The following is a 25,725-nucleotide window of genomic DNA, read 5'->3' on the forward strand; positions in this document are numbered from 1 at the left end:
TTCTTAAGGCTTACTTTAAGGAAGTGTTTCCCGTTTCCTCACCTCTGTTACCAGGTGTTTGTGAGTTAAAACTCTGCTCTGATGTTCAGATACCCCTCACCGTGTTGCCGTTTTGATTACTTTATTTGGATGTATGCTTTCACCGATTCTTCAAGATGATATATTTGGTCAGAATGTTTGCTGTTTGATGTGATCTCATAAGATAAACATTTTTCATTAATCTGACCTGCAGGCACTGAAGTGATGGAGACTGTTATTCATAATAATAGTGTCGTATTTTATGAGAATCACTGATAGCAGTTTTTTAGTGATTTTTTTTTTTTAATGCTGTTAATAAATGCATTTGTTTTCAAAAAACTTGTTTGGAATATCCATGCTTTACTACCTACTAAAGGCCAAAATCTTTTATGCAATGACCTTTACAGGTCGCTTATATTACTTCACACAAACACTACGTCCATCTGCTCCTGGTTCGGCCCTCCGGTCCAAATTTAGAACCCAGTTCGGCCCGCGAGTCAAAAAGTTTGCCCACCCCTGGGCTAAACGATAGGTATGCTAACGTGACATAAACACAAACGAAGAGCTGAGAACGGGCCTGACGTAACATTCAGAGTTATTAAAAAAACTATTACATAAATAACACGTTTATAAAACCATCTGTGTCACTCCAATTCATTAAATCCATCGATCGTCCTTTGTCAACAATGGGTGCGCGCCGCTGACGGCGCTTGCACTTCAAAATATTCCACAGGCCCATATAACGATATATACGTAAATTATATATCAAATAACTATTATATAAGCAATAATATTATCAAACCATCTGTGCACTCTAAATCATTAAATCCATCGATCAAATTCCTCGTCCTTTGTTAACAACGCCGCGTATGTGCCTTGACGTCAGCCTCGTCGTTATTCCACAGATCTAGTATATAACTATATTGTAGCGTTAACAAAGTACAAGGAAAGACGTGGGTTTGGTAAACGGCTCTTTATTTAACAAAACAAACTTCCAGGCGTATGGCGGCGTGGACTTCCAGCCACGGAGGTGGAAGAGAGATCCATAGAATAGGACCGGGCGTGCGTAAAACCCATGACCGAGCCCCATCCACCGTCCCCGGACAGCCACCCGGCCGAGCGCCGGCCCCCGACTTCTATCCACGGAGGTGAAAGAGAGCTCCGTAGAGTAGGACCGGGCGTGCGTAAAAGCCATAATAGTTTTTCAAACCTTCTGTGTCACTCCAAATCCTTAAATCCTTCAAACTCTTCGTCCTCCGTGTCACTTAGAAACAAAGCCGCTAATGATGCCGGTAGTACGTGGGGCCCTTCGTCATCTCGTGATCAATCTTTGTCCTTTTTGTAAACAACCGCCGCGCCGCGCCGCTGACGTCACTTGAAATTCAAATTCCAGTAATCCCTTGCTACATCGCGGTTCGTTTATCGCGGTTTCTAACACAAGAAGATGGTGGATGAGTGTGCAAATCTATCCAATTCGCTTGATTCCATGCTCTCTATTCCATTTGCACCCATACAAGAACTGCAACTGTTTCTCTTTATGTTCTTTATGTCTTACATACTTGTGTATGTGTAAATATGACATTCTTCCATGATGACTCTCAGTAGCCTGCCCACAGAAACATAAAATTAGGCCTAATAAAAGGCAAATAAATTAAAGAAATAAAAAAGTTTTTTTTTTATATTCGAAAAGTACATATAATGCCATTTTACTTTGTTTTGTTTTGTTTTGTTTTGTTTCATTTCATTTTCGTTTCGTTTCGTTTTCGAATAATGTTATTTTGTTTCACTTCACTGGTTCTTTTATATCAAACAAATTATTTTAGGTGCATTACTTGACATGTTTCGGCGGGTTCATCAGACTCTGATGAAGGCGGAAGAACCCGCCAAAACATCCATCCATCCATCCATTTTCTGTACCGCTTAGTCCCCACGGGGGTCGCGGGCGTGCTGGAGCCTACCCCAGCCGTCATCGGGCAGTAGGCGGGGGACACCCTGAACCGGTTGCCAGCCAATCGCAGGGCACACAGAGACAAACAACCATACGCACTCGCACTCACACCTAGGGACAATTTGGAGTGCTCAATCGGCCTACCAAGCATGTTTTTGGGTTGTGGGAGGAAACCGGAGCGCCCGGAGAAAACCCACGCGGGCCCGGGGAGAACATGCAAACTCCACACAGGGAGGGCCGGAGGTGGAATCGAACCCGCACCCTCCTAACTGTGAGGCGGACGTGCTACCCAGTGCCCCACCGAGCCGCCTACCGCCAAAACATAATGCACGTAAAATAATTTGTTTGATATAAAAGAAGTGAAGTGATTAAAAAGGAAAAACAAGATGAACTTAGTACAACTGTTATTTTGTTTCATTTCAGTTGCTAACATGAAATGGACAGGTGAGCATCGCGCTTTCATTGTGGAAACGTTTATAGAGAACGAATCTGTAACTGCAACACAACGAGGGTTCCGTTTGCGCTTGAGACTTGGTAGACATGATCCTGAGCTTAAGATCAGGGGATGCTTTGAGAATAATTGTCAATTTTTGTCTATGTGAAGCCCTTTGAGACTGCTTGTGATTTAGGGCTATACAAATAAACTTGACTTGACTTGACTGTACCTGCTCGAAACACGATCTTGTTATGGGTTACTAACTCCAGAGCCAGTGGATCAGCATTGAAACGAAAATCAACCGGCCGACCTCGCACTGCCAGAACTCCAGAAAATGTGGCAGCGGTAAGACCAAAATAAAATTATTCGAAAACGAAACGAAAATGAAATGAAACAAAACAAACAAACAAACAAACAAACAAACAAAATGGCATCATATGTACTTTTTGAAAATAAAAAAAAAGGTTTTGTTTCTTTAATTTATTTGCAGTTTATTAAACCTACAAATGTGTCGGATCATTTTGCTGGACCCTGTAGCTGTATGTATGTTATGAAAAAAAAAGGTCTAAATCTGTTTTTTTAATGAATACCTGCGGAAACGCTGGCAAAAATCATTTAGTCCCTCTAAAGAGAAGGAAATCGGTAATAATGCTGACCAAAAAACCAACACAGATGACAGATGTCTGCAGTGACTATTTCATAATAAAAACATAACCTTAAGCCCCAAGCCAGTTTTTTTTTTTTCATTTCATTTCATTTCAAGTCAACACCATATGCTGAAAAAACAATAAATGTCATCACGTTTATGCACTGTTGGGCATGCAAGCATGATGGATGAAGCTAATTTGTTGCTCTTCATTAACATTTAAATTTGATCACTTTAAAATGTCAGATTTGCGTGCAGAGAGAACCCCAGACCGCATCCTTGCCCCATATGTCCATCTAGCCTCCTATTTAATATTTCTGACCTGGGTTTCTGGTATGATGGGGCCATCCTCAGGTGAACTTCTGTAGAACATTGACAGTGGGGGTGCGACAATGACAGGACTGGGTCTGACAAAACCACTCAGGTCACAGCTGGGAATGTCATTCTCCTCCTGAAACAAATGTTGTCAGTCAGATGTTTCCATTATTAGTTGTCACTTGACTGACTATGCAGCAATAACAAGGCCTGTATGATGTGTCTCAGCAAAGGTCCAGGACTGGTGTCACAGTCACAACATTCAATTTCAGAATTTCAAATCCAAACTACAAATTTTCCCATTTGAAGTAATCCTGCAAGAGACTAATGCTTGTTGCCAGCCTTTGGTGTCATACCTTAATGCAGGGGTGTCCAAACTTTTTGCAAGGAGGGCCAGATTTGATAAAGTGAAGGGGACCGGGGGCCAATAGTTTTTTCAGACATTTTTTAACTACAAAGATTTCATGCAAATACACACTGTTATAAAACAAATTTCATTGTCACAATTGTCTTTATTTTTCAAATGACAAAATAACCAAATGTAAGCCATTCAGGCAGATGTGAACAACTCTTAAAAACACAAATTCTGCCTTTCATTCAGATCTGAAGAGTCAGATAACATTGAACAAACTGTTTGAATACCTTACATTTACATGAGTTTAAAATTATTTTTGCCTCATGAACATTTTAAACAGGAGTTATAAGTAATGCAAATTTGTCTGTTATTATTAAAACTTAAAACAAGTGAGTTTTGCTCTTGTCATTTACAATATCTTTCAGAAAGTAATAGTTTGTGTCATGTCTACAGATTTATAACATCAATGGTATTAACATGGCCACTTCGTAATATTTAATATTAAGTAATATTTAATTTTTATTTAATTTTGACTCACAGCCTCGCGTGAAGAATCGCTGTTGTGATGCCATTTCAGCTTGGAGCTGCTTCACTTTATCAGCGCGGTTACTCCCTGTTAGCTTGTCGTATGTGTCAGCATGTTTAGTCTACTAGTGTCTCTTTAGGTTGAAATCCTTAAACAAGGCAACCGTCTCTTTAGAAATTAGACAAACACAATTGCCTTGATTTTCAGCGAAGAAGTATTGTAATTCCCATTTCTCTTGAAAGCGACGGCCCTCAATGTCAACTGTCCTCGTTTTCTTTGCAGTCGCCATGGCAGAAATGAGCGGCGAGGGGTGGTGCTGCCACCCTTTGGTAATAGGAGGAATTACATGTTCAAGTTTCATTTTTAATATTCAACTTTTTATATTCAGTTTGACAGTGCAGGCGGTCCATAAATACTACATTATAAGACCGAAGCTGCGGGCCATATGAAATCTGATCGGGGGCTGGATTTGGCCCGCGGGCCGGACTTTGGACATGCCTGCCTTAATGTAACACAAATGCTGCTGATTAGGTCAATAAAAACAATACAGTTTATCCAACCACCTAGTTATCATGGCATTTACGTAAGTTATTTTATTGGACAACATTTTCTCTTGAGCTATCTCTTTTGTTTTTTCAAATTATTGGGAAAAAAATGTTTTCAAAAAGGCAGTGAGTGTACAGTGTAAATTGAGAGGATTGTTATAAAGCTTATTCTGTACTAGGGAAGCATCTGTGCCTGAGCCAGTAATGAAAACAGACATAGCTCACCTTCTTCATGGCCAGAGTGTCCATCACATAGAATACATTCCAAGGCACCCACACAGTTCGATACTGGGTCAAGAACGGAGCACGTTCGAAACTTAATGTCAGGGATGCTCCACCATTGGCCAGTAAATCGAACCTGCAGTATATAGGATACGAATGGAATTGAAATGAAAAACATTTGGACAATAGACGTCATTCAGCTGCTTCTGAAAATATAAAAAAAATGTTTAAAACGATCAAACTTGGCACATTCAACTGGGCAAATATCAATAGTTGCTGAGTTAAATCTAAACCAAATTTTTGGTTGCTCAAAAAAATAGTGTCTGAAATTACTAGCATTTCACTGTTTATACTTTGCATACATTTTATTATAAACCCAAACATAATTTTGAGTGCATGGTTTATTAAAATAATCTAATTGTTAATTTTTTTCCTGAATTAATATGTAATTATTTTTTGTCAAGGTCCTCCTCCCGTGTATTTTGAAACAAAACCACAAGCAATAAACAGTTAATCTCCTCCAGTTAGCGTTGTTAACCTATTAAAATCTTTGACTTAAAGTCTTTTTTAAGCGTTTGCTACAATAGCTTCACAAATTAATACCAAACAAGTGTGACAAAAATATAAATCAGTAAATCATAAAGCAGATTACACGAATAATGCAAACAAATATGTGACTTTATCGCTAAATTTTCATGTTTCATGAAAAAATATGTAAACATGTGGACTGCATTTCTTGAGCATTGAACTTACAAAGACACAATAACAAATACATTAATAAAACAAATAAATTCACATGAAAAGAGTTAAGATTCTATACACATTGCAGACAAACACACACACACACACACAGACAGAGAGACAGACAGAGAGACAGACAGACAGACAGACAGAAAGGCAGGCACGCACGCACACACACACACACGCACACACACGCACGCACACATGCACACATACGCACGCACACACACACACACACACACACACACACACACACACACACACACACACACACACACACACACACACACACACACACACACACACACACACACACACACACACACACAAACCGTTCCGAAAGGCTGTTCGAGAAGTGAATCTTTCGAATTCCGAATCATGTTTTCCCATTAAAAATAATGGAAAAAAAGTTTAATCCGTTCCAATAAAAAAAAACGCCTTTTTTTAAGCATTTTTTTCATTTGTGCATTTTTGTCCGATCGCGTAACTGCAGCGCACCGCCGAACGCGCAACCGTAGCGCGCCGCAGACCGCGCAACTGTAGCGCTCCGCCGACCGCGCAACTGTACTGCGCTGGTTGCATAATTGTGACAGAGCCGTCGCTGAAATTTTGAATTTTTTTTTGAAGTCCTGATGGACTTTCCAAAATTTAAGTGGACCTCAGTGCGCAGGGAGCTTAATTTTGTCCGATCGCCCAACCGCAGCGCGCCGGGCGCTCACTGTCGCATTGCTTTAGGAGCGTCTTTGTGTTTTAGGATGGGTATACTGCTTCCACTTGCTTCCTTTGGAGGCATGATTAGAGTTGATGCAATCCTCAGAGTAACGAGAATGTAATAACGAACGGAGTCAGTTGGCAAGCGGGTCCTCTCGGCTCATCTCGTGAGGTTCGACAACCGAATTTCGTCCGACATCCGAAGCAAAAAATCTCGAATTTTTCGTTCAAATACCGATTTGTTCGAGAACCGGGACGTTCGAAAACCGAGGCTCTATCTATCTATCTATCTATCTATCTATCTATCTATCTATCTATCTATCTATCTATCTATCTATCTATCTATCTATCTATCTATCTATCTATCTATCTATCTATAATATATAAATATATATATATATTTTGTATTTTATTCATATTTTATATATATATATATATCCATTCATCCATTTTCTGAACTGTTTAGTCCCCACGGGGGTCGCGGGCGTGCTGGAGCCTATCCCAGCCGTCATCGGGCAGTTGGCGGGGGACACCCTGAACCGGTCGCCAGCCAATCGCAGGTATATATATATATAGTATATACGTATATATATATATATATATATAGAAACACTTTTCATAAACTGCCGGCCGTTCTATTCACCACGGGAGTTCTCCTCGATCGTCATGGCGGCTGTTTACATTCCACCACACGCACGTGCGAGTGAAGCCACGCAGATGCTGGCTGACCAGGTGACAGACATGGAGAAACTTCTACCAAATTCACTATAATCATTGTTCTGGGTGATCTTAACAGGGCGAACCTCGCACACGAACTCCCCAGATACAGACAGCACATATCGTGTCCCACCAGAGGGGCACAGACTCTGGACCACTGCTACACCGTGATTAAGGATGCATACCACTCTGGCTTGTGCAGCTTTAGGACTCTCGGACCACTGTCTAGTTCATCTGATCCCGGCCTACAGGCAGAAACTAAAAACTTCTAAGCCTGTGGTGAGGACTGTGAGGAAGTGGACAGAGGACCTCCAAGCCTGCTTTGACTGCACCGATTGGGGAGTTTTTGAAGCTGCAACTTCAGATCTGCATGAACTCACTGTCACTGTCACATCATACATCAGTTTTTGTGAGGATCTGTGTGTGCAGACTAAGACCTTCTGCACGTACAACAACGACAAACCTTGGTTTACACCGAACCTCAGGAGGCTGCGCAAAGTCAAGGAGGAGGCCTACAGGAGCGGCGACCGCGACCTGTTCAAGCAGACCAGAAACACACTGAACCGAGAGGTCAGGAAAGCCAGGAGGTGTTACGGGGAGAGCCTGGAGAGACACCTCTCTGCCAATCCTGATCCCTCAACAGTATGGAAAGGTCTGCAGAGCATCACGGGCTTCAAGAAACAAATATGTGGAGAGCCCAAGGCTTGCTAACCAGCTAAACAGGTTCTACAGCAGGTTTGATCGGTCCTCCCACACAACGGGACTTCCTGCAGCACAATCTACATACTCACCTCCCCCCACAACTGCTCTGTCCACACCTCTATCAACGTTGTCACCCACTCTCTCTCTTGCAGAGGCCGCGCCCGCACTCCAGATCCGCGAGGAGGAAGTGCGCCAGATGTTCCGGAGACAAAAGATCAGGAAGGCACCGGGCCCAGACGGCGTGTCACCTTCCTGCTTGAAAGTCTGCGCTGAGCAGCTGGCGCCCACCTTTGCACGGATCTTCAACCGTTCCCTGGAGCTGTGTGAGGTGCCCTCGTGCTTCAAGAGCTCCACCATCGTTCCAGTGGCCAAGAAGCCCGCCATCACAGGTTTGAATGACTATAGACCTGTCGCACTGACATCTGTGGTCATGAAATCTTTCGAGAGGTTAGTACTGAACCACCTGAAGGATGTCACGGGCCCCCTGCTTGACCCCCTCCAGTTTGCCTACCGGGCAAACAGGTCGGTGGATGATGCGGTCAACATGGGACTGCACTACATGCTGCACCACCTGGACACCCCAGGAACGCACGCCAGGATCCTGTTTGTGGACTTCAGCTCGGCGTTCAACACCATCGCTCCTGACATCCTCCAACAGAAGCTCATCCAGCTTGCGGTGCCTGCCTCCACCTGTCAGTGGATCACCAGCTTCCTGACCAACAGGAGACAGCGTGTGAGGCTGGGGGGCATCACATCTGACACCCGGACCACCAATACTGGAGCCCCTCAGGGGTGCGTCCTCTCCCCACTGCTCTTCTCTCTCTACACCAATGATTTCTCCTCAGGTGACTCTCCTGTGAAGCTCCTGAAGTATGCAGACGACACCACTCTCATCGGACTGATCCAGGATGGTGATGAGACTGCGTACAGACAGGAGGTGGAGCGGCTGGTCCACTGGTGCAGCCAAAACCACCTGGAGCTGAACCCACTCAAGACCGTGGAGATGACAGTGGACTTCAGGCGAGACCCTTCCCCACCTTTACCCCTCATTATCGGCAGTAATACTATTCTCTCCACAGACACCTTCAAGTTCCTGGGAACCACAATCTCTCGGGACCTGAAATGGACCGGCCACATAGACTCTGTCCGGAAGAAGGCCCAGCAGAGGCTGTACTTCCTGAGACAGCTCAAGAAGTTCAACCTGCCGCGAGAGCTTCTGAAGACCTTCTACACTGCCATCATCCAGTCTGTCTTCTGCACCTCCATCACTGTCTGGTTTGGATCGGCCTCCAAACAAGACAAGCACAGACTGCAACGGACAATCAGGACTGCAGAAAAGATAATTGGAATCAACCTCCCATCTATCCAAGACTTGTACCTGTCCAGGACCAGGAAACGTGCAAGTCACATCTCTACAGACCCTTCTCACTCAGGTTGCAGTCTGTTTGAACTACTCCCCTCCGGACGGCGTTATAGAGCTCTGTACGCCAAAACCAGCAGACACAGAGACAGCTTCTTCCCCCAGGCTGTTGCTCTGATGAACTCACACCACTCTTAGAGTCTCAGAGTCATTACTGTGCAATAACATCCTGCTCTCCACACCTTTTTTGAATTGTCTACATGTTTGTACTGTGTCCTCTCTGCATCCATTGCAGCCTGGTCATCCTGGAAGAGGGACCCTCCCATCTGTGGTCTCTTCTCAAGGTTTCTTATTTCCCCTAGCTGGAGTTTTGAGTTTTTCCTTGCCCTCTTGGGAGTTTAAGATCAGGGGATGTTTGAGAATATTTGCCATTTATCACATGTCCTGAGTGTTGTTAGTCCCTAAATGTTGAACAGAGGCTGTGATTTACCGAAATCAAATTCCTTGTTTGGCACGCTCAAACTTGGCGAATAAAAAACTCTTGAATCTTGAATATATATATATATATATATAGATATATATATATATATATATATATATATATATATATATATATATATATATATAAAGTGGCTGGCAGTGATGAAATTAGGGTATAGCTACATATGAAATAATTTACATTAAGTTGCAGTATTAGCAGTATATATTATATGCTTATATACGCACATGCCATCGTTCCGTGTAACAGTGTATCCATGTTCAGGATAGTGGACGAATGACACATTGACTCCAATCAGGGGTGTTCCATCAGCTGTCAAAACCTGACCCCGAATTATTGACACCAAACTGGAAAAAAGGAAATCAAGACTTTGTTATTTGCAGAAGGCTGCTTCCTTGTTATTTACATTATCTTGAAAAAAATCCATGAAACAGGTTATGTTTCAGAAAAACATAACTTTTGCATTATTTATTCAAGCCACATCATCTTGGTTTAAACATTTATGCAGATGACCTATTAGTAAATCATAATTAATAACACAGTTTGAAAAACTCAATGGGCACTGGTGAAACTGCATTTAGTTCCTTACATTAACAGTACAACAACTATAATATGCATTTTCAAATATGGCCCCAGCACAAAGTCTCTTAAAATTACAACTCATAGTTTAAGTGCAGTTTCATTACTATAGTGTAGACATGCAAATAATAGAATAGGATATTGTAATAAATTCTGATTCTGATCGTCCTGAATTGTCCAACAGTGCCATATGGTCAATGATAGAAAGAGCTATATTTCTAAAAGAAAGGATTTTACTGCGATGATGGTGTGAGTATAAGACTTTCAAAATACTGTGTATTACTTCAATTGTAGGACGAGCCGCAATCTTACCTTTTATTGAATGGACTGTCACTGGATATGACATGAGTGGACTCAGGACCAAGGAGGAAATGGATGCGCTGGTAGAAAGACCTGGCAGTCTGAAAGAAAGGAGAGCAACAATCAAAATCCATGCAAAAAAAACAAACCATCAAATAAATATTCATTCGAACCATCTTAGTTAATCTGATATTCTATTTTTATAAATTAGAAATCAAACTCAAGAATTAATGCTCAAACCTGCTGAGGGGCCAGTGAAGAGGAGAACTGGACAAGGACTTCCACTGGGTCAGGTGATCCTTTGCAATACAACTGGTTCTGACAGGAGGGCTGCAGACAGCAGTCTGGATCCATACAATCAGTCAAGCCATCTGGAAACACACACACACACACACACACACACACACACGCACACACACACACACACACACACACGCACACACGCACGCAAACACAAACCCCGAGGAGAGTTTTGGACTTGGGAATTATTAGCTCACGTATTGGGAGATGTCAGTCAAAATTTCATGTTGGTTAAATGGGAAAAGAGATGGAAAGTAAGAATGGGAAAACAAGCAATAAGAGGTAATAGAGGGTAGCGATGAAAATTAGGAATACCGTATTGGCCCGAATATAAGACAACCCTGATTATAAAATGACCCCTCTTTTTCAAGACTCAAGTTTGAAAAAAGACTTTTTGAACACCAAATTAAATTTTTATACAGAAAATAATTACAGTACATCTGAAACAAATGATTATAACAATATATTCAAGAGAAAAAGCATGTTATTTTGCCTCATTCAAATCATGCAAAAACTGTCTATCACATCTTAATATCTGAACATTTAAATATGTAAACTAAAGTGCAATCACATTTGGAAATGAATGGCTTCTGGTTTTGGAAATGTAAATAAACCAACCTACTGTGATAAAACAACAAAATTGCAATAACTGCATTAACCATCAAAGTGAAGTCTAACTGTAACTGTAGTCTTGAAACAAATCTGAATAAGGAAAAACATTGCAATAAAATAATGCAAACTGGTTTAAACTTGAGAGTAGCTGAGCTCTGTCATGTCAGAACATTACACCTCACGAACATCCTCTGTCACTGTCCTCGCATCTTCTGTTGTCTCTTCTCTTATTTTCTTCTCTTTTCTTTCTTACTACTATTTTTTATTTTTCTTCTTCGTGCTACCGCTATTTTTAGTTTTCTTCTTTGTGACAGGGGTTCGCTTTGGCCTGGGGAGTTAAGTTCAGCATTCGCTTTAAAGATATCTGGTGCCATCTAGCGTTGTCAATGGGTATAATTTCTAGACCCCGAATGTAAGACGACCCCCACTTTTTCAGTCTTACTTCAATGCAAAAAACACCATCTTATATTCGGGCCAATACGGTAATTAGCAATCCAGCAAAAACAAAGTGGGAATCTGGAAGGAGTAGAAGATGGGGAACAGATGAAGATTAGAGAGAAGAATGGACACATAGAAAGAGTTATATGTCAGGTAACGTTATCTGGACTGCTATTTTGTGCCTGTGAGTTTATCAAAGTCAGGTGTACTTCTGGTAACTACCATTAAGATTACATACACACGCTCACAAAAGCACCCAATGGCTCATCTCCCTTTGCAGTCTCCTGTTACATTCATGTTGTTTTTCCAGGTCTTAAAATATCTGCTACATTCCCATCCAACAGAGTCATGGCTTTTGGCTTTAATGTTGTGGTATAAAGCAGCATCTGCTGCTGTTTATTTTTTTTGTTTTAGAAGAGATTCCTGTCTACCCTTTATTTATGACTGCAGACTTTCTTTGAGATAGCTTTGTGTTTTCATAAGTCCATCTGCCTTGCAAGGTTACGAAACCAATACTGTTTCACAGGCTCGTCCTATCCAGAACAATTAGTATTCCTAACATAAATTGTTACAGAACCATTTTTTTTTTTTTGCTAGAATAGGTTAGACTTGACCTACATATCACAATAGGACTAATTCAAAGTTCATAGCACAGCAATATGTACTATTGGGAGCAAAAAACTGGGATATTAAATGGTCTTATGCCTTCTGCAACACAGCTCCAATTAAATAATTGTCAAGTACATAAATATCTTTCATCCACTTAACTATATGTGAACGTACCTCCTTCATTGTCTTTGCCATCAGTACAAAGGGTTTCCATGGCTACATGACATCCTGCTCCTCTCCATCCTGACTGACAGATGCAGTGCCAGCCACTGGCCTCTAGGGTGCATCTCCCATTGTTGTTGCAGAGACCTGGACAACCCTCTGTGCAGGACAAAAAAAAAAAAAAAAACATTTCCAGAGTTAGAGCAGCGTGAGTGGGATGGAATCACAGGTGGCCAGTAGGGTGTGAAATAGGTTTCAACCAATATACATTTTGGAAAGTTGGTGGAAATGGTAAATCACAATGTGAAAGATGAGAGTGTTTCCTTCACCTCAGCAAACCCAGAGAAACTAAAGTAAGGCCAACATGGGAAAATAAAATTCATTCAAAGAAAGAGGCCAAGGTGAGGAGTTGTCAGCTGGGTCACATCCTCCTACAACACAGTAAAGGCCCCTCCAGGCTCATTCTAATGAAATAAAAAAAAAAAGTTGTGATCTTTAACATTGTACCATGACGTTATCCACATTAGCCTCAACAATTGTTAGTAAAAAAAAGATAAATGGCTTGGGCTTAAAAATGAATTACACATATATTCTGTATGTACATACATAAATGAGTAGAACAGAACAAACGCCTGCACATTGGGGTTCACCCCGGTGAACGAGAGGGTAGGCTCCCTCCGCCTTTGGGTGGGGGGACGGGTCCTGACTGTTGTTTGTGTCTATGTACCAAACGGCAGCTCAGAGTACCCACCCTTCTTGGAGTCCCTGGAGGAAGTGCTGGAGAGCGCTCCTTCTGGGGACTCCATTGTTCTACTGGGTGACTTCAATGCTCACGTGGGCAATAACAGTGAGACCTGGAAGGGCGTGATTGGGAGGAACGGCGCCCCCCGATCTGAACCCGAGTGGTGTTCTATTTTTGGAATTCTGTGCTCGACACGGATTATCAATAATGAACACCATGTTCAAGCATGAGGGTGTCCATGTGTGCACTTGGCACCAGGACACCCTAGGCCGCAGTTCGATGATCGACTTTGTAGTTGTGTCATCGGATTTGCGGCCGCATGTTTTGGACACTCGGGTGAAGAGGGGGGCAGGGCTGTCAACTGATCACCACCTGGTGGTGGGTTGGCTCCGATGGTGGGGGGAGATGCCGGTCCGACCTGGCAGACCCAAACGCTCTGTGAGGGTCTGCTGGGAACAGCTGGCAGAATCCCCTGTCAGGAAGAGCTTCAACTCCCACCTCCGGCAGAGCTTTTCCCACGTCCCGGGGGAGGCAGGGGACATTGAGTCCGAGTGGACCATGTTCCACGCCTCCATTGTTGAGGCAGCCGACCGGAGCTGTGGCCGTAAGGTCGTTGGTGCCTGTCGTGGCGGCAATCCCCGAACCCGCAGGTGGACGCCGGCGGTAAAGTATGCCGTCAACCTGAAGAAGGAGTCCCATCGGGCCGTTTTGGCCTACGGGACTCCGGAGGCAGCTGACAGGTACCGGACGGCCAAGCGGAACGCGGCTTCGGCGGTTGCTGAGGCAAAAACCCGGGCATGGGAAGAGTTTGGCGAGGCCATGAAGAATGACTTCCGGACGGCTTCGAGGAAATTTTGGTCCACCATCCGGCGTCTCAGGAGGGGGAAGCAGTGCACCGTCAACACTGTTTACAGTGGAGATGGCGTGCTGCTGACCTCGACTCGGGACGTCGTGAGTCGGTGGGGAGAATACTTCGAAGACCTCCTCAATTCCACCGACACGCCTTCCATTGTGGAAACAGGGTCTGGAGACTCTGAGGCGGACTCTCCAATCTCTGAGGTCTAAGTCACTGAGGTAGTTAAAAAACTCCTCGGTGGCAAGGCCCCGGGGGTGGATGAGATCCGCCCGGAGTTCTTAAAGGCTCTGGAAGTTGTGGGGCTGTCATGGCTGACACGCCTCTACAACATTGCGAGGACATCGGGGACGGTGCCTCTGGATTGGCACACTGGGGTGGTGGTCCCCCTCTTTAAGAAGGGGGACCGGAGGGTGTGTTCCAATTACAGGGGAATCACACTCCTCATTCTCCCTGGTAAGGTCAATTCAGGGGTGCTGGAGAGGAGTGTCCGTCGGGAGGTCGAACCTCGGATTCAGGAGGAGCAGTGTGGCTTTTGTCCTGGCCGTGGAACAGTGGACCAGCTCTACACCCTCGGCAGGATCCTCGAGGGGGCATGGGAGTTCGCCCAACCAGTCGACATGTGTTTTGTGGACTTGGAGAAGCCGTTCGACCGTGTCCCTCGGGAGGTTCTGTGGAGGGTGCTTAGGGAGTACGGGGTGTCGAGCCAACTGATAAGGGCGGTTTGGTCCCTGTATCACCGATGCCAGAGTTTGGTCCGCATTTCCGGCAGTAAGTCGGATTCGTTCCCAGTGAGGCTTGGACTCCGCCAAGGCTGCCCTTTGTCACCGATTCTGTTCATAATTTTTATGGACAGAATTTCTAGGTGCAGCCGAGGCGTTGAGGGTGTCCGGTTTGGGGACCTCAGCATCGCGTCTCTGCTTTTTGCAGACGACGTGGTGCTGTTGGCTTCTTCAAGCCGTGATCTCCAGCTCTCACTGGAGCGGTACACAGCCGAGTGTGAAGCGGTCGGGATGAGGGTCAGCACCTCCAAATCCGAGTCCATGGTCCTCGGTCAGAAAAGGGTGTATTGCCCTCTCCGGATCGGGGATGAGATCCTGCCCCAAGTGGAGGAGTTCAAGTATCTTGGGGTCTTGTTCACCAGTGAGGGGAGGATGGAGCGCAGGATCTACAGGCGGATTGGTGCAGCATCGGCAGTAATGCGGACTCTGTACCGGTCCGTCGTGGTAAAGAGAGAGCTGAGCCAAAAGGCAAAGCTCTCAATTTACCGGTCGATTTACGCTCCTACCCTCACCTATGGTCACGAGCTATGGGTCGTGACCGAAAGAACGATATCCCGGATACAAGCGGCCGAAATGAGTTTCCTCTGCAGGATGTCCGGGCTCTCCCTTAGAGATAGGGTGAGAAGCTCGGTCATCCGGGAGAGACTCGGAGTAGAGTCGCTGCTCCTCCACGTTGAGAGGAGCCAGATGAGGTGGCTCGGGCATCTCATCAGGATGCCTCCTGGACGCCTCCCTGGGGAGGTGTTCCGGGCATGTCCCACCGGTAGGAGACCCCGTGGACGACCCAGGACGCGCTGGAGAGACTATGTCTCTCAGCTGGCCTGGGAACGCCTTGGGATCCCCCGGGATGAGCTGGATGAAGTGGCTGGGGAGAGGGATGTCTGGGAATCCCTCCTAAAGCTGCTGCCCCCGCGACCCGACCCCAGATAAGCGGAAGAAGATGGATGGATATATATATATATATATACATATATATATACAGTGGAGCCTTGGTTTTCGAACACAATCCGTTCCAGAAGACTGTTCGAGAAGTGAATTGTTCGAATTACGAATAATATTTTCCCATTACAAATAATTGAAAAAAAATGTATCCGTTCCAAGCCAAAAAACCCCACCTTTTTCAAACATTTTTTCATTTGCGCATTTTTGTCCTATCGCGCAACTGCAGCGCACCGCCGAACACGCAACCGTAGCGCATCGCCAACCGCGCAACTGCACCGCGCTGGTCACATTATCGTGACAGAGCCGTCGCTGAAATTTAGAACATATTTTTAAAGTCCTGATGTACTTTCCAAAATTTAAGTGGATCTAAGTGCGCAGGGAGCTTAATTTTGTCCGATCACGCAACTGCAGCGCACCGCCGAACGCGCAACCGTTGCGCGCCGCCGACCGCGCAACTGCACCGCGCTGGTCACATTATTGTGACAGAGCGGTCGCTAAAAGTTAGAAAATATTTTTAAAGTCCGAATGTACTTTCCAAAATTTAAGTGGACCTCAGTGCGCAGGGAGCTTAATTTGGTCCGATCGCGCAACCGCAGCGCGCCGGGCACTCAGTGTCGCATTGCTTTAGGAGCGTCTTTGTGTTTTAGGATGGCTTTACTGCTCCCACTTGCAATCCTCAGAGTAACGGGAACGTAATAACGAACGGAGTCATTTGGCATGCGGGTCCTCTCGGCTCATCTCGCGAGGTTCGACAACCGAATTTCGTCCGACATCCGAAGCAAAAAAATCTCGAATTTTTTGTTCGAATACCGATTTGTTCGAGAACCGGGACATTCGAAAACTGAGGCTCCACTGTATATATATATATACGTATATATATATATACCGTATTTTTCAGACTATAAGCCGTGTTTTTTTTCATAGTTTGGGTGGGGGGGCGATTTATACTCAGGAGCGACTTATATGTGAAATTATTCACACATTTTTACTTGATCATTACCACATTACTTACATACTACTGTAGTTGATCACTTCACATGTTATTTTCACTTTAAACTGCATGAGGGCGCACTATGGCTGTGGAATAATTGGAGCCTCACTGACAATGAGTTCCATTCACTGACTTCCGGAGTCAGGAGATTTAATGATTTTGAGTGACACACATGGTTTGATAAACTACTTATTTATGTTATATTTATTTGATATATAGTTTAGTTTAGTATAGTTTAGAGTAGCAATGTGTATGTTGTTAGACTTCAGTAGTTTCCGATTGTCTAGCGAGGTCGTGAAGGCCATAGGGGGGGAGACGGGAAGAGCGATCCAGGGCGCTTCCTTCGAGCACACACTCATATGTTGAGCTCTTGTTTTGTGAAATAAAGAGCCGGTTACCAAACCCACGTCACTGCTCCCCTCTCCCCCAGGGGGTGGATCAAAATCACAAGGGGATGGGTTAAATGCAGAGGACAAATTTCACCACACCCAGATGTGTGTGTGACGATCCTTGGGACTTTAACTCTAATATAGTTGTATAGCATATAACTATGTTGTACTCCCCGGGAATACCAGCCGCAATCGGCGGCATACGGGGAGTCAGCGCCGCAATCGGCGGCATTCGGGGAGTCCGCGCCGCAATCGACGGCATTGGGGGAATCCCAACCGCAATCTGCAGCATTCGGGGAATCTGCGCCGCAATCGGCGGCATTCGGGGAGTCTGCGCTGCAATCGGCAGCATACGGGGAGTCCCAGCCGCAATCACAATCGGGGAGTCCCAGCCGCAATCGGCGGCATTCGGGGAGTCCCGGCTGCAATCGGCGGCGTATGGGGAGTGACTATAATATATACGTAGATCTGTGGAATAATTGGAGCCGCAACTGACGACGAGGCTGACGTCAGCGTTGCACGTAGTTCCGGAGTGAACAGCTGTGTGTGTTTTTTTTTAAGTGACACCGAAGACAAAGATTCCGATAGATTTATTGATTTGCAGTGACACGGATGGTTCGATAAAATTGTTGTTTATATTATTGTTATTTGATATATAGTTTATATATTGTTATATGGGCTTGTGGAATAATTTGAACTGCAACTGACAACGAGTCCGACGTCAGCGGCGCGCCGCACACAGCGTTGTTTACAGAAAGGACGAAGGATTCGATCGATCGATTTATCGATTAGGAGTGACACAGATGGTTTAATATACGTGTTATTTATGTTATAGTAATTTGAATAACTGTTAATGTTACGTCAGGCCCGTTCTCAGCTCCTCGTTTGTGTTTATGTCACGTTAGCATACCGTATCGTTTAGCCTGTTGTTGCTGGTTCATATCTCTTCTTGGTATTGGATTTTTTCGAAGAAATTTCCCCCAAAATGCGACTTATACTCCGGTGCGACTTATATATGTTTTTTTTCCCTTTATTGTGCATTTTATGGCTGATGCGACTTTTAGTCCGAAAAATACGGTGTATATATATACATTATTATTCTATAATTATCAATGCAAAATGCATTCCTATTTTTTTTCCTTTGATTTTTCTATTTTGATTTAACTTATTTGCAGGAAATTATTGGCCATCTCAATAAGAATGCCCATATACTGCGATGTGGAATTTATATATATAAAAAAAACACCTGTCTTCAAAAACCCATATTGGTTCAAGCCCCAAAGAAACATTGTGATATAAACCAACAAATGAGCTGTCAGTCTATTATACAATTTAATGACAAAGAAGACAAGTCAATTAAACCAAAGGTGAGACGACTGAAATGTTGTAGTTTCACATGAACCACTTGGATATCCTACAGCCAAACGATTTATGCACTATATAGCTTTAAAACCAAATTGCTTTTCAAATGATTAGTCATTTAGATTATATAGATATACAATAATACATCATGCTAAGGGGGCACTGAAAAATACACAAATATCCAACAAATATTTTAAAGGATGTTAAGAGCAAATCACAAGTGCAATTCGATACCAAGCAACCAGTTAAACAATTGTACTTTCTTTAAAATGAAGTGATTCACATTTGCAACACTGATTTTCTTTAAACCAATAATTAATGCCTGTGGGGGTTACAAAACACAGGTTCAAATCCATGTGAAAACACAACGGCAAAGAGAGCCACACAAAATCTGATGGTCATATGCATGCTATAAAGACTCTACTTGATGCATCTCTGAAGCATTCCACACAGCTCATTTGCAAAACTACAACTTTCAAAAACAAAGCAAAGCCTTGATGAGGAGACAAAATGAGGAATGGAGCTTTGTGAAGAAGGGTGGAGGTACAGGATAGGGCAAGGCATCATGACGATAATCAGAAGACAGAGGGACAGTAAGTTGCTAAATCAACACAAACGTTTACATCAGGTCCCCCAGTGCAAGACATCAGGGGCACATTTTGGACTGTGGTGTGTGTGTAAGATTACCAATAATAAAAAGCCCCATTCCTAAAATAAATATACATATAGCACAAAGAGCACCAAAATGATGAAAAAGATACAACTACATGGAAGAGGACACGTAAAGAACAAAAGAAAGAAAAAAACAAATAAACCATAATAGTGTTTGAACTGTTTGTACTTTGGGACATTCAAGCCTGTAAATAAGCATTTGACATGAATGGATTACCTTTATATCCTGAGAAAAAGAGAGGGCACGAGGAAGAGAGGGAGGAAAATTAGGGGAAAAAAACATAAATTGAACAAAGGCAGCAAAATACACTTGGCAATGAACAGATATGTAGATGGAATTTGCATCCAAAAGAAGAGCACAGCAAGAGGGGCTGGGATCATGGGAGTGCAGTGAAGGAAAACTAACAGAGAAAGATTCAGTCACTATGTCTGATGTATGCATTCATACACACACAAAAATATATAAAAAATATAAAATAGTTTTTGCTCCCATTTTCATGCCGTCAGCTCAAAAGAATCTGAGAATTTCTCTACATAGGCCAATTTCTCTCAAATATTGTTCGCAAATCTGTCTAAAACTGTACAGTGACCACTGTTGCTTTGGCGATCAAATCCATCCACTCACAGTTGTGGCATATGCTAACTTTTGCAAAAGTGTGCCATAGAGTGCCCACAATAAAACCTCACTCTAAAATGTGCAGTTTTACTTTACTGGGGCTCTGGCGTTTGGCAGAAGTTTCAGAAAAACACTCACAATGTGGTGTGACCACCATTTGCCCCACGCAGTGAAACACATTTGCATAGAGTTCCTTTGGTTGTTTATTGTGGACTGCAGAATGACTTAAATGGCTGCGCCAAAGTGTTGGATACTGGCCGAAGAAAAACATGATGCATGCCAATCTGTAGCATGGCATCGCCTTGCATGTCAGATTTGGCTTCCAAAGAATCGTGTAGAGATCCTTGCAATGGGAGCCTGTGCATCCGCATGCTGCAACATGAGGTGATAAATGGCACAACAATGGGTGTCGGGATCTCATCACTGTATGTGAATCGAGAATGCCATCAATAAAATTCATCTGTGTTCATTTTCCACAACATAGGCCTGCCCATACAAAAACTCTACTGCCACACTCGGCCCCACAACCCACAACATTGACATTACCAATGACCTCGCCCACACTACTACGCATTTGCCATCTGAGAAAAGAACATCCAGTCATAGGGTACAGCTCTAGTGGACATTCGTGCAGTCAGTAAGCCAATTACAAGCTCAAAACTTGTGACATCTGTGGCATTGTGCCGTGAAATAAAACTGGTTACTTTAGGCCCGCTGCACATCGCTTGATACGACCGAATCAGACTGGATAGACATAGTATACTGGATAGATAGATAGATAGATAGATACTTGATGCATCACATTAGGGAAATTGGACAGACAGATTTATGAAAAATAATTCAGGAAAATAGGTCTTTTGAGCACATGAAAAAAGTGTTTTTAGTTCAAGTCCTGAAAAATGGGTGGAAAAACAAGTGTCTAGTTTTGCCTAAACAAATAGTAATGAAAAAACTGAAAATACAATATTAAGTAACCTTAGAACCAATTATTCGACACTTCAAACTATAAGTTTAAAGAGAAATTAAAAAATACCCATCCCGAGACAAATAACTGAGAAAATGAGTAGGTTGCTTTATAATAATAAAATAGGTAAGGAATAGAATCGATAGGTAATTGATAAGAACCCTATCAAAACCTAATAACTGTTGATGTAAAGGTGTTAGCTTTGCCAGGTGCCAGCTCAGTGGCCTAGTGGTAGAGTGTCCCCCCTGAGACTGGAAGGTTGTGGGTTCAAACCCCGGCCGGGTCATACCAAAGACTATAAAAATGGGACCCATTGCCTCCCTGCTTGGCACTCAGCATTAAGGGTTGGAATTGGGGGGTTAGATCACCAACTGATTCCCGAGCGCGGCACCGCTGCTGCTCACTGCTCCCCTCTCCCCCAGGGGATGGATTAAAATCACACGGGGATGGGTTAAATGCAGAGGACAAATTTCACCACACCCAGGTGTGTGTGTGACGATCATTGGGACTTTAATCTTTAATCTTTAATCTTAATGTAAAGCACGACATGGTCTATTAAACATATTTTTCTTAATTTCATAACGCAGTTTTAGTGTACATAACGCTATTTAACGAGCATTCATTCTTACAGACTCAAAATTAGCCTACATGAGTCAAATACTGCCACAGCATAGTGAGCCAATCTTAAACAAGCTCACAAAACAAAATCCTAAAAATGTTATGTTAAAAAAAAATTGACTGACAGCGTTTCAGTGTGATTGCACTGGTTTAAACCCATTCACACACACAAGGGCGTGGAGCACAGCCTAACAACAAAAGAGACAGAAGGGTAAAGCTTAGAGCAAGAACAAAAACAATAGCAGGGCTAAGATTTCATCAACTATGTAAGAAGGTTAATAGTTTTGTTTGTGCAATAGTGATCTTGTCTGATGAAGGAAAACATTTGCCATGACGAGCCCAGACTATTGTGAATAAATATTACAATGTCCAATATAATCATACTAACAACATTTTGTAGGGTGGGTATTTTGTCTTGTGAAGGGGCCACAGGAGAAACTAGAACGATTGCCGAGGGCGAAGCCTACATGATAACCACAACTTTGCCTGTTATATTTAATGTACCGTAATTTCCGGACTATAAGAAGCTAATTTTTGCACAGTGGCTTTTAGTCCGGTGCGGCTTATCTATGGATTTTCATGATTTTTATGATATTGTATAATATATTTGTTTTGGTAATACCGTAAATTCCGGACTATAAGCCGCGACTTTTTTCCAAAATTTTGAACCCTGCGGCTTATAGTCAGGTGCGGCTTATATATATAAGGATTTTTTTCGTGATTTTTGTGATGACTTGATCACTTTTATACACTGCGGTATCTTGAAGAAAAAAACAGCAACAAAAATACTATTTTGAAACACTACTATGGCTGCTGCTTATTCTGGCTGTGTTGCTTGTGACTATTATGAGCTTTAGTAGGAATGCACGCTAGGTGACCTGCGTCAAAGGGCTCTAAACCCTTTCTCTTACTCTGCCATGTGACTCAGAGATTACACAAAGCAGTGGCGCTGTTTGGACCATCTGCATTGTATTAAAACCCAATCAATCAGCATTTAAATTCAATTCTTCTGACATTTTGCTCACCAAAAACAAATTGTAATGAACGTGAACTTTTAACGCATTTTATTCAGAAGGTTACTTTGAACCCCGAGGCTTAAATGGCGGCGCGGCGTATTTATGGATTTTTACGGCCTCCAGGGGGCGCTCTAGCAGGAAGCAAGGGCGAGACAGACGAAGAAGAGATAATGCCCCGAAGAAGACGTGCTAGATTGTGTTTTGAACATTTCGCGCATCACGCACACACCCTCATCATGGAAAACACACGAAGAAATGCATTTGATGCAGCTTTTAAGTTAAAAGCAATCGATTTGGCTGTCAAAGAGGAAAATAGAGCTTAAATGGCGGCGCGGCGTATTTATGGATTTTTACGGCCTCCAGGGAGCGCTCTAGCAGGAAGCAAGAGCGAGACAGACGAAGAAGAGATAATGCGCCGAAGAAGACGTGCTAGTTTGTCAAGACGGACATTACTGAAAGGAAGCTTTTATACACAAACCGTCATTATGGGGGACAAAAGAAATGCATATGATGCCGCTTATAAACTAAAGGCAGTCGATGTTGATGACATTGTGTTGCGTCACCCTTTTCTTTATTTCGTGGTCCCGTCTACTCTGGAGCTATACGTGTCGCTCGCTAGTTTAATGTAATTTAGCGCTTCGTGCATGAATAAAATTAGCATGAACAGACCCTCATCACACTCGAAGGATATCTAACGCTATTCCAATCGGACGCTGAGGAGGAAGACTTCGATGGTTTCAGTGCACAGGAGGAAGATGAAGACGATGAAGCTCTTTTTTTACTTTTACTGGTATGTTTTTTAACGAGCCCTGTTGGTGCTGTACTACCGTGTTGCTGCTGTGTTACCGCCGCGTCTCAGTGACTTTTACCGGGTATGTTTTTTTTAATCCAGCCCTATTAGTCTTGTGTTACTTCCGTGTTGCTGCGGTATTACTGCCGCGTCACGGGCAGTATTTAGAAAGAAATGTTAAGGTATGTTATTAAAACTTTAAAAAAGCTTTCTGTGTCCAGTCTTTCTTTGTTAATAACTCGCGTGCACACTTCCGTGTTGCTGCGGTACTACTGCTGCGTCACAGGCAATGTTTAGAAAGACATGTTAAAGTATGTTATTAAAACTTTAAAAAGGCTTTCTGTGAACGGTCTTTCTTTGTAAAAAACGCGTGTGCACGTGCGGCTTATAGTCCGGTGCGGCTTATATAAGAAAAAAACTAAAATATCCCCCAATTTTAGCTGGTGCGGCTTATAATCCGGTGTGGCTTATAGTCCGGAATTTACGGTATGTATAGGTAATAGAATTCAGGACATTTAATCTAAAACACCTGTGGCTTATAGTCCGAACAAAACAGAATTTCCCCCTAATTTTAGCTGGTGCGGTTTATATCCAGGTGGGGTTTATAGTCCAGAAATTATGGGACTTAGAAAAACCATTTGGTCTTGCTTCATTAAATTGCTCTATGTGTAGATATGGTATGTAATTTTATAACTAGGAAAAACAATTCTGAAACAAAATTATAAGCGGCCTTTCGAATTGCATCTTTAAACAATTGCATATTCTAACAATTGTGTGCACAAAGAGCCAACTCATATTATCTGTTCCTAGTCGGGACTCCCGAATAAGTGGAATAGGTGGTATTATTGACGGTGAAACTGCATATTGGCTCTGTTCTGTACACCAGGGGGCCCCAACCCCCGGTCCGCGGACCGGTACCGGTCCGTGGGTCACTTGGTACAGGGCTGCCAAGCCGCGAAAAAAAAAAAAAAAACATTTTTTTATCGACGATCAATTAATTCAAATCAAGACGTTCGTCCCGGTCACGTGACATGTTTCCCCAGTCGAGCCTGCAAAGCTAGCAAAAATGAGTACGAATTTATTTTGAAAAATATAAAAATATTGGCGATTCTCTCCCAATTACAGTCAAACCTCGGTTTTTGACCACAATCCGTTCCAGAAGGTGGTTCGAGAAGTGAATCGGTCGAATTCCGAATCTATTTTTCCCATTACAAATAATGGAAAAAAAATTTATACGTTCCAAGACTAAAAAAAACCCGCCTTTTTTAAGCATTTTTTCATTTGCGCATTTTTGGCCGATCGCGGAACTGCAGCGCATCGCCGAACGCGCAACCGTAGCGCGCCGCCGACCGCGCAACTGCACCGCGCTGGTCGCATTATTGTGACAGAAATTAAGAAAATATTGATGTACATTCTAAAATTTAAGTGGACCTCAGTGCGCAGGGAGCTTAAGTCCTACTTAAAATATGGATTTATCGCCACAGGTGACTCTGACGCGGCAAGCCATAATATGCATAATATGTGGCGACAGGCTAGCTAACGAGGCAATGAAGCCTTCAAAACTGCTTCGGCACATGGAGACCAAGCATCCTGTATTAAAAGACAAAAACCTTAACCACTTCGGGTGTCATTGTCTCCGATTACGCCTAGATGGGACCGGCTCGTTTCTGAGAAACAAGCTCAGTGCTCCCACTAATTCAACGTAATGGTGAGTTTTATTTTCATGTCGTTTATACTTGTTTTTATGCCAGTCGTAACATTTTATTTCATCGTATTTATATATTTATTATAAATGTATTATTTATTTATATAAATTTATTATTTATTTATATAAATTTATTATTTATTTATATAAAGGCTGGTCCGCGAAAATATTTCTGACACGTAACCGGTCCGTGGCGCAAATAAGATTGGGGACCACTGCTGTACACAGTGCAGGAAAAAATGATGAACATTAAGGCCACTAGCTGTCATTTTTGGAAAAATAACTGCTAGCGGGGTTGGAAAGTTCACTGAAAATATTAAAAACATTGGTGCTTATAAAACGTTTCAACAACTTTCAAAATAAAATGTTTTACTTTGACTTCATGGTCAATATGAGGGGACACTGTAGGCAGCACTGTAGCCCCCCCCCCCTCCCACCGTACTCTTTTAAAGGGAAAATAATTAATAATAATTCAAGGTCAACTTACTAAGTGAAAAGGTAATTTGTCATTTTCAAGCCAAAAACACCAAAATTATTGACTA

The 25,725-nt window shown here is 43.0% G+C and overlaps 1 protein-coding gene across 17 annotated transcripts in view; it reads right to left on the bottom strand.

Moving 5' to 3' along the window:
- tenm3 (teneurin transmembrane protein 3) overlaps window positions 1–25,725 on the bottom strand; it is a 408,252-nt gene that overhangs the window by 101,278 nt on the left and 281,249 nt on the right. For 12 of the 17 annotated variants that reach the window (XM_037253940.1, XM_037254006.1, XM_037253932.1 and 9 more), the window contains 7 exons: window positions 19,692–19,700; window positions 12,754–12,900; window positions 10,861–10,991; window positions 10,633–10,721; window positions 9,969–10,088; window positions 5,015–5,147; window positions 3,371–3,499 (listed from right to left, as the gene is read on the bottom strand). In XM_037253940.1, the coding sequence (XP_037109835.1) occupies window positions 3,371–3,499; window positions 5,015–5,147; window positions 9,969–10,088; window positions 10,633–10,721; window positions 10,861–10,991; window positions 12,754–12,900; window positions 19,692–19,700 (758 nt within the window). The remainder of the gene's footprint in view (window positions 1–3,370; window positions 3,500–5,014; window positions 5,148–9,968; window positions 10,089–10,632; window positions 10,722–10,860; window positions 10,992–12,753; window positions 12,901–19,691; window positions 19,701–25,725) is intronic. The other 5 variants (XM_037253950.1, XM_037254057.1, XM_037253981.1 and 2 more) reach the window with 1 other exon arrangement.

The sequence above is a fragment of the Syngnathus acus genome, chromosome 1 (genome assembly GCF_901709675.1).
Source record: "Syngnathus acus chromosome 1, fSynAcu1.2, whole genome shotgun sequence".
NCBI classification, from domain to species: domain Eukaryota; kingdom Metazoa; phylum Chordata; class Actinopteri; order Syngnathiformes; family Syngnathidae; genus Syngnathus; species Syngnathus acus.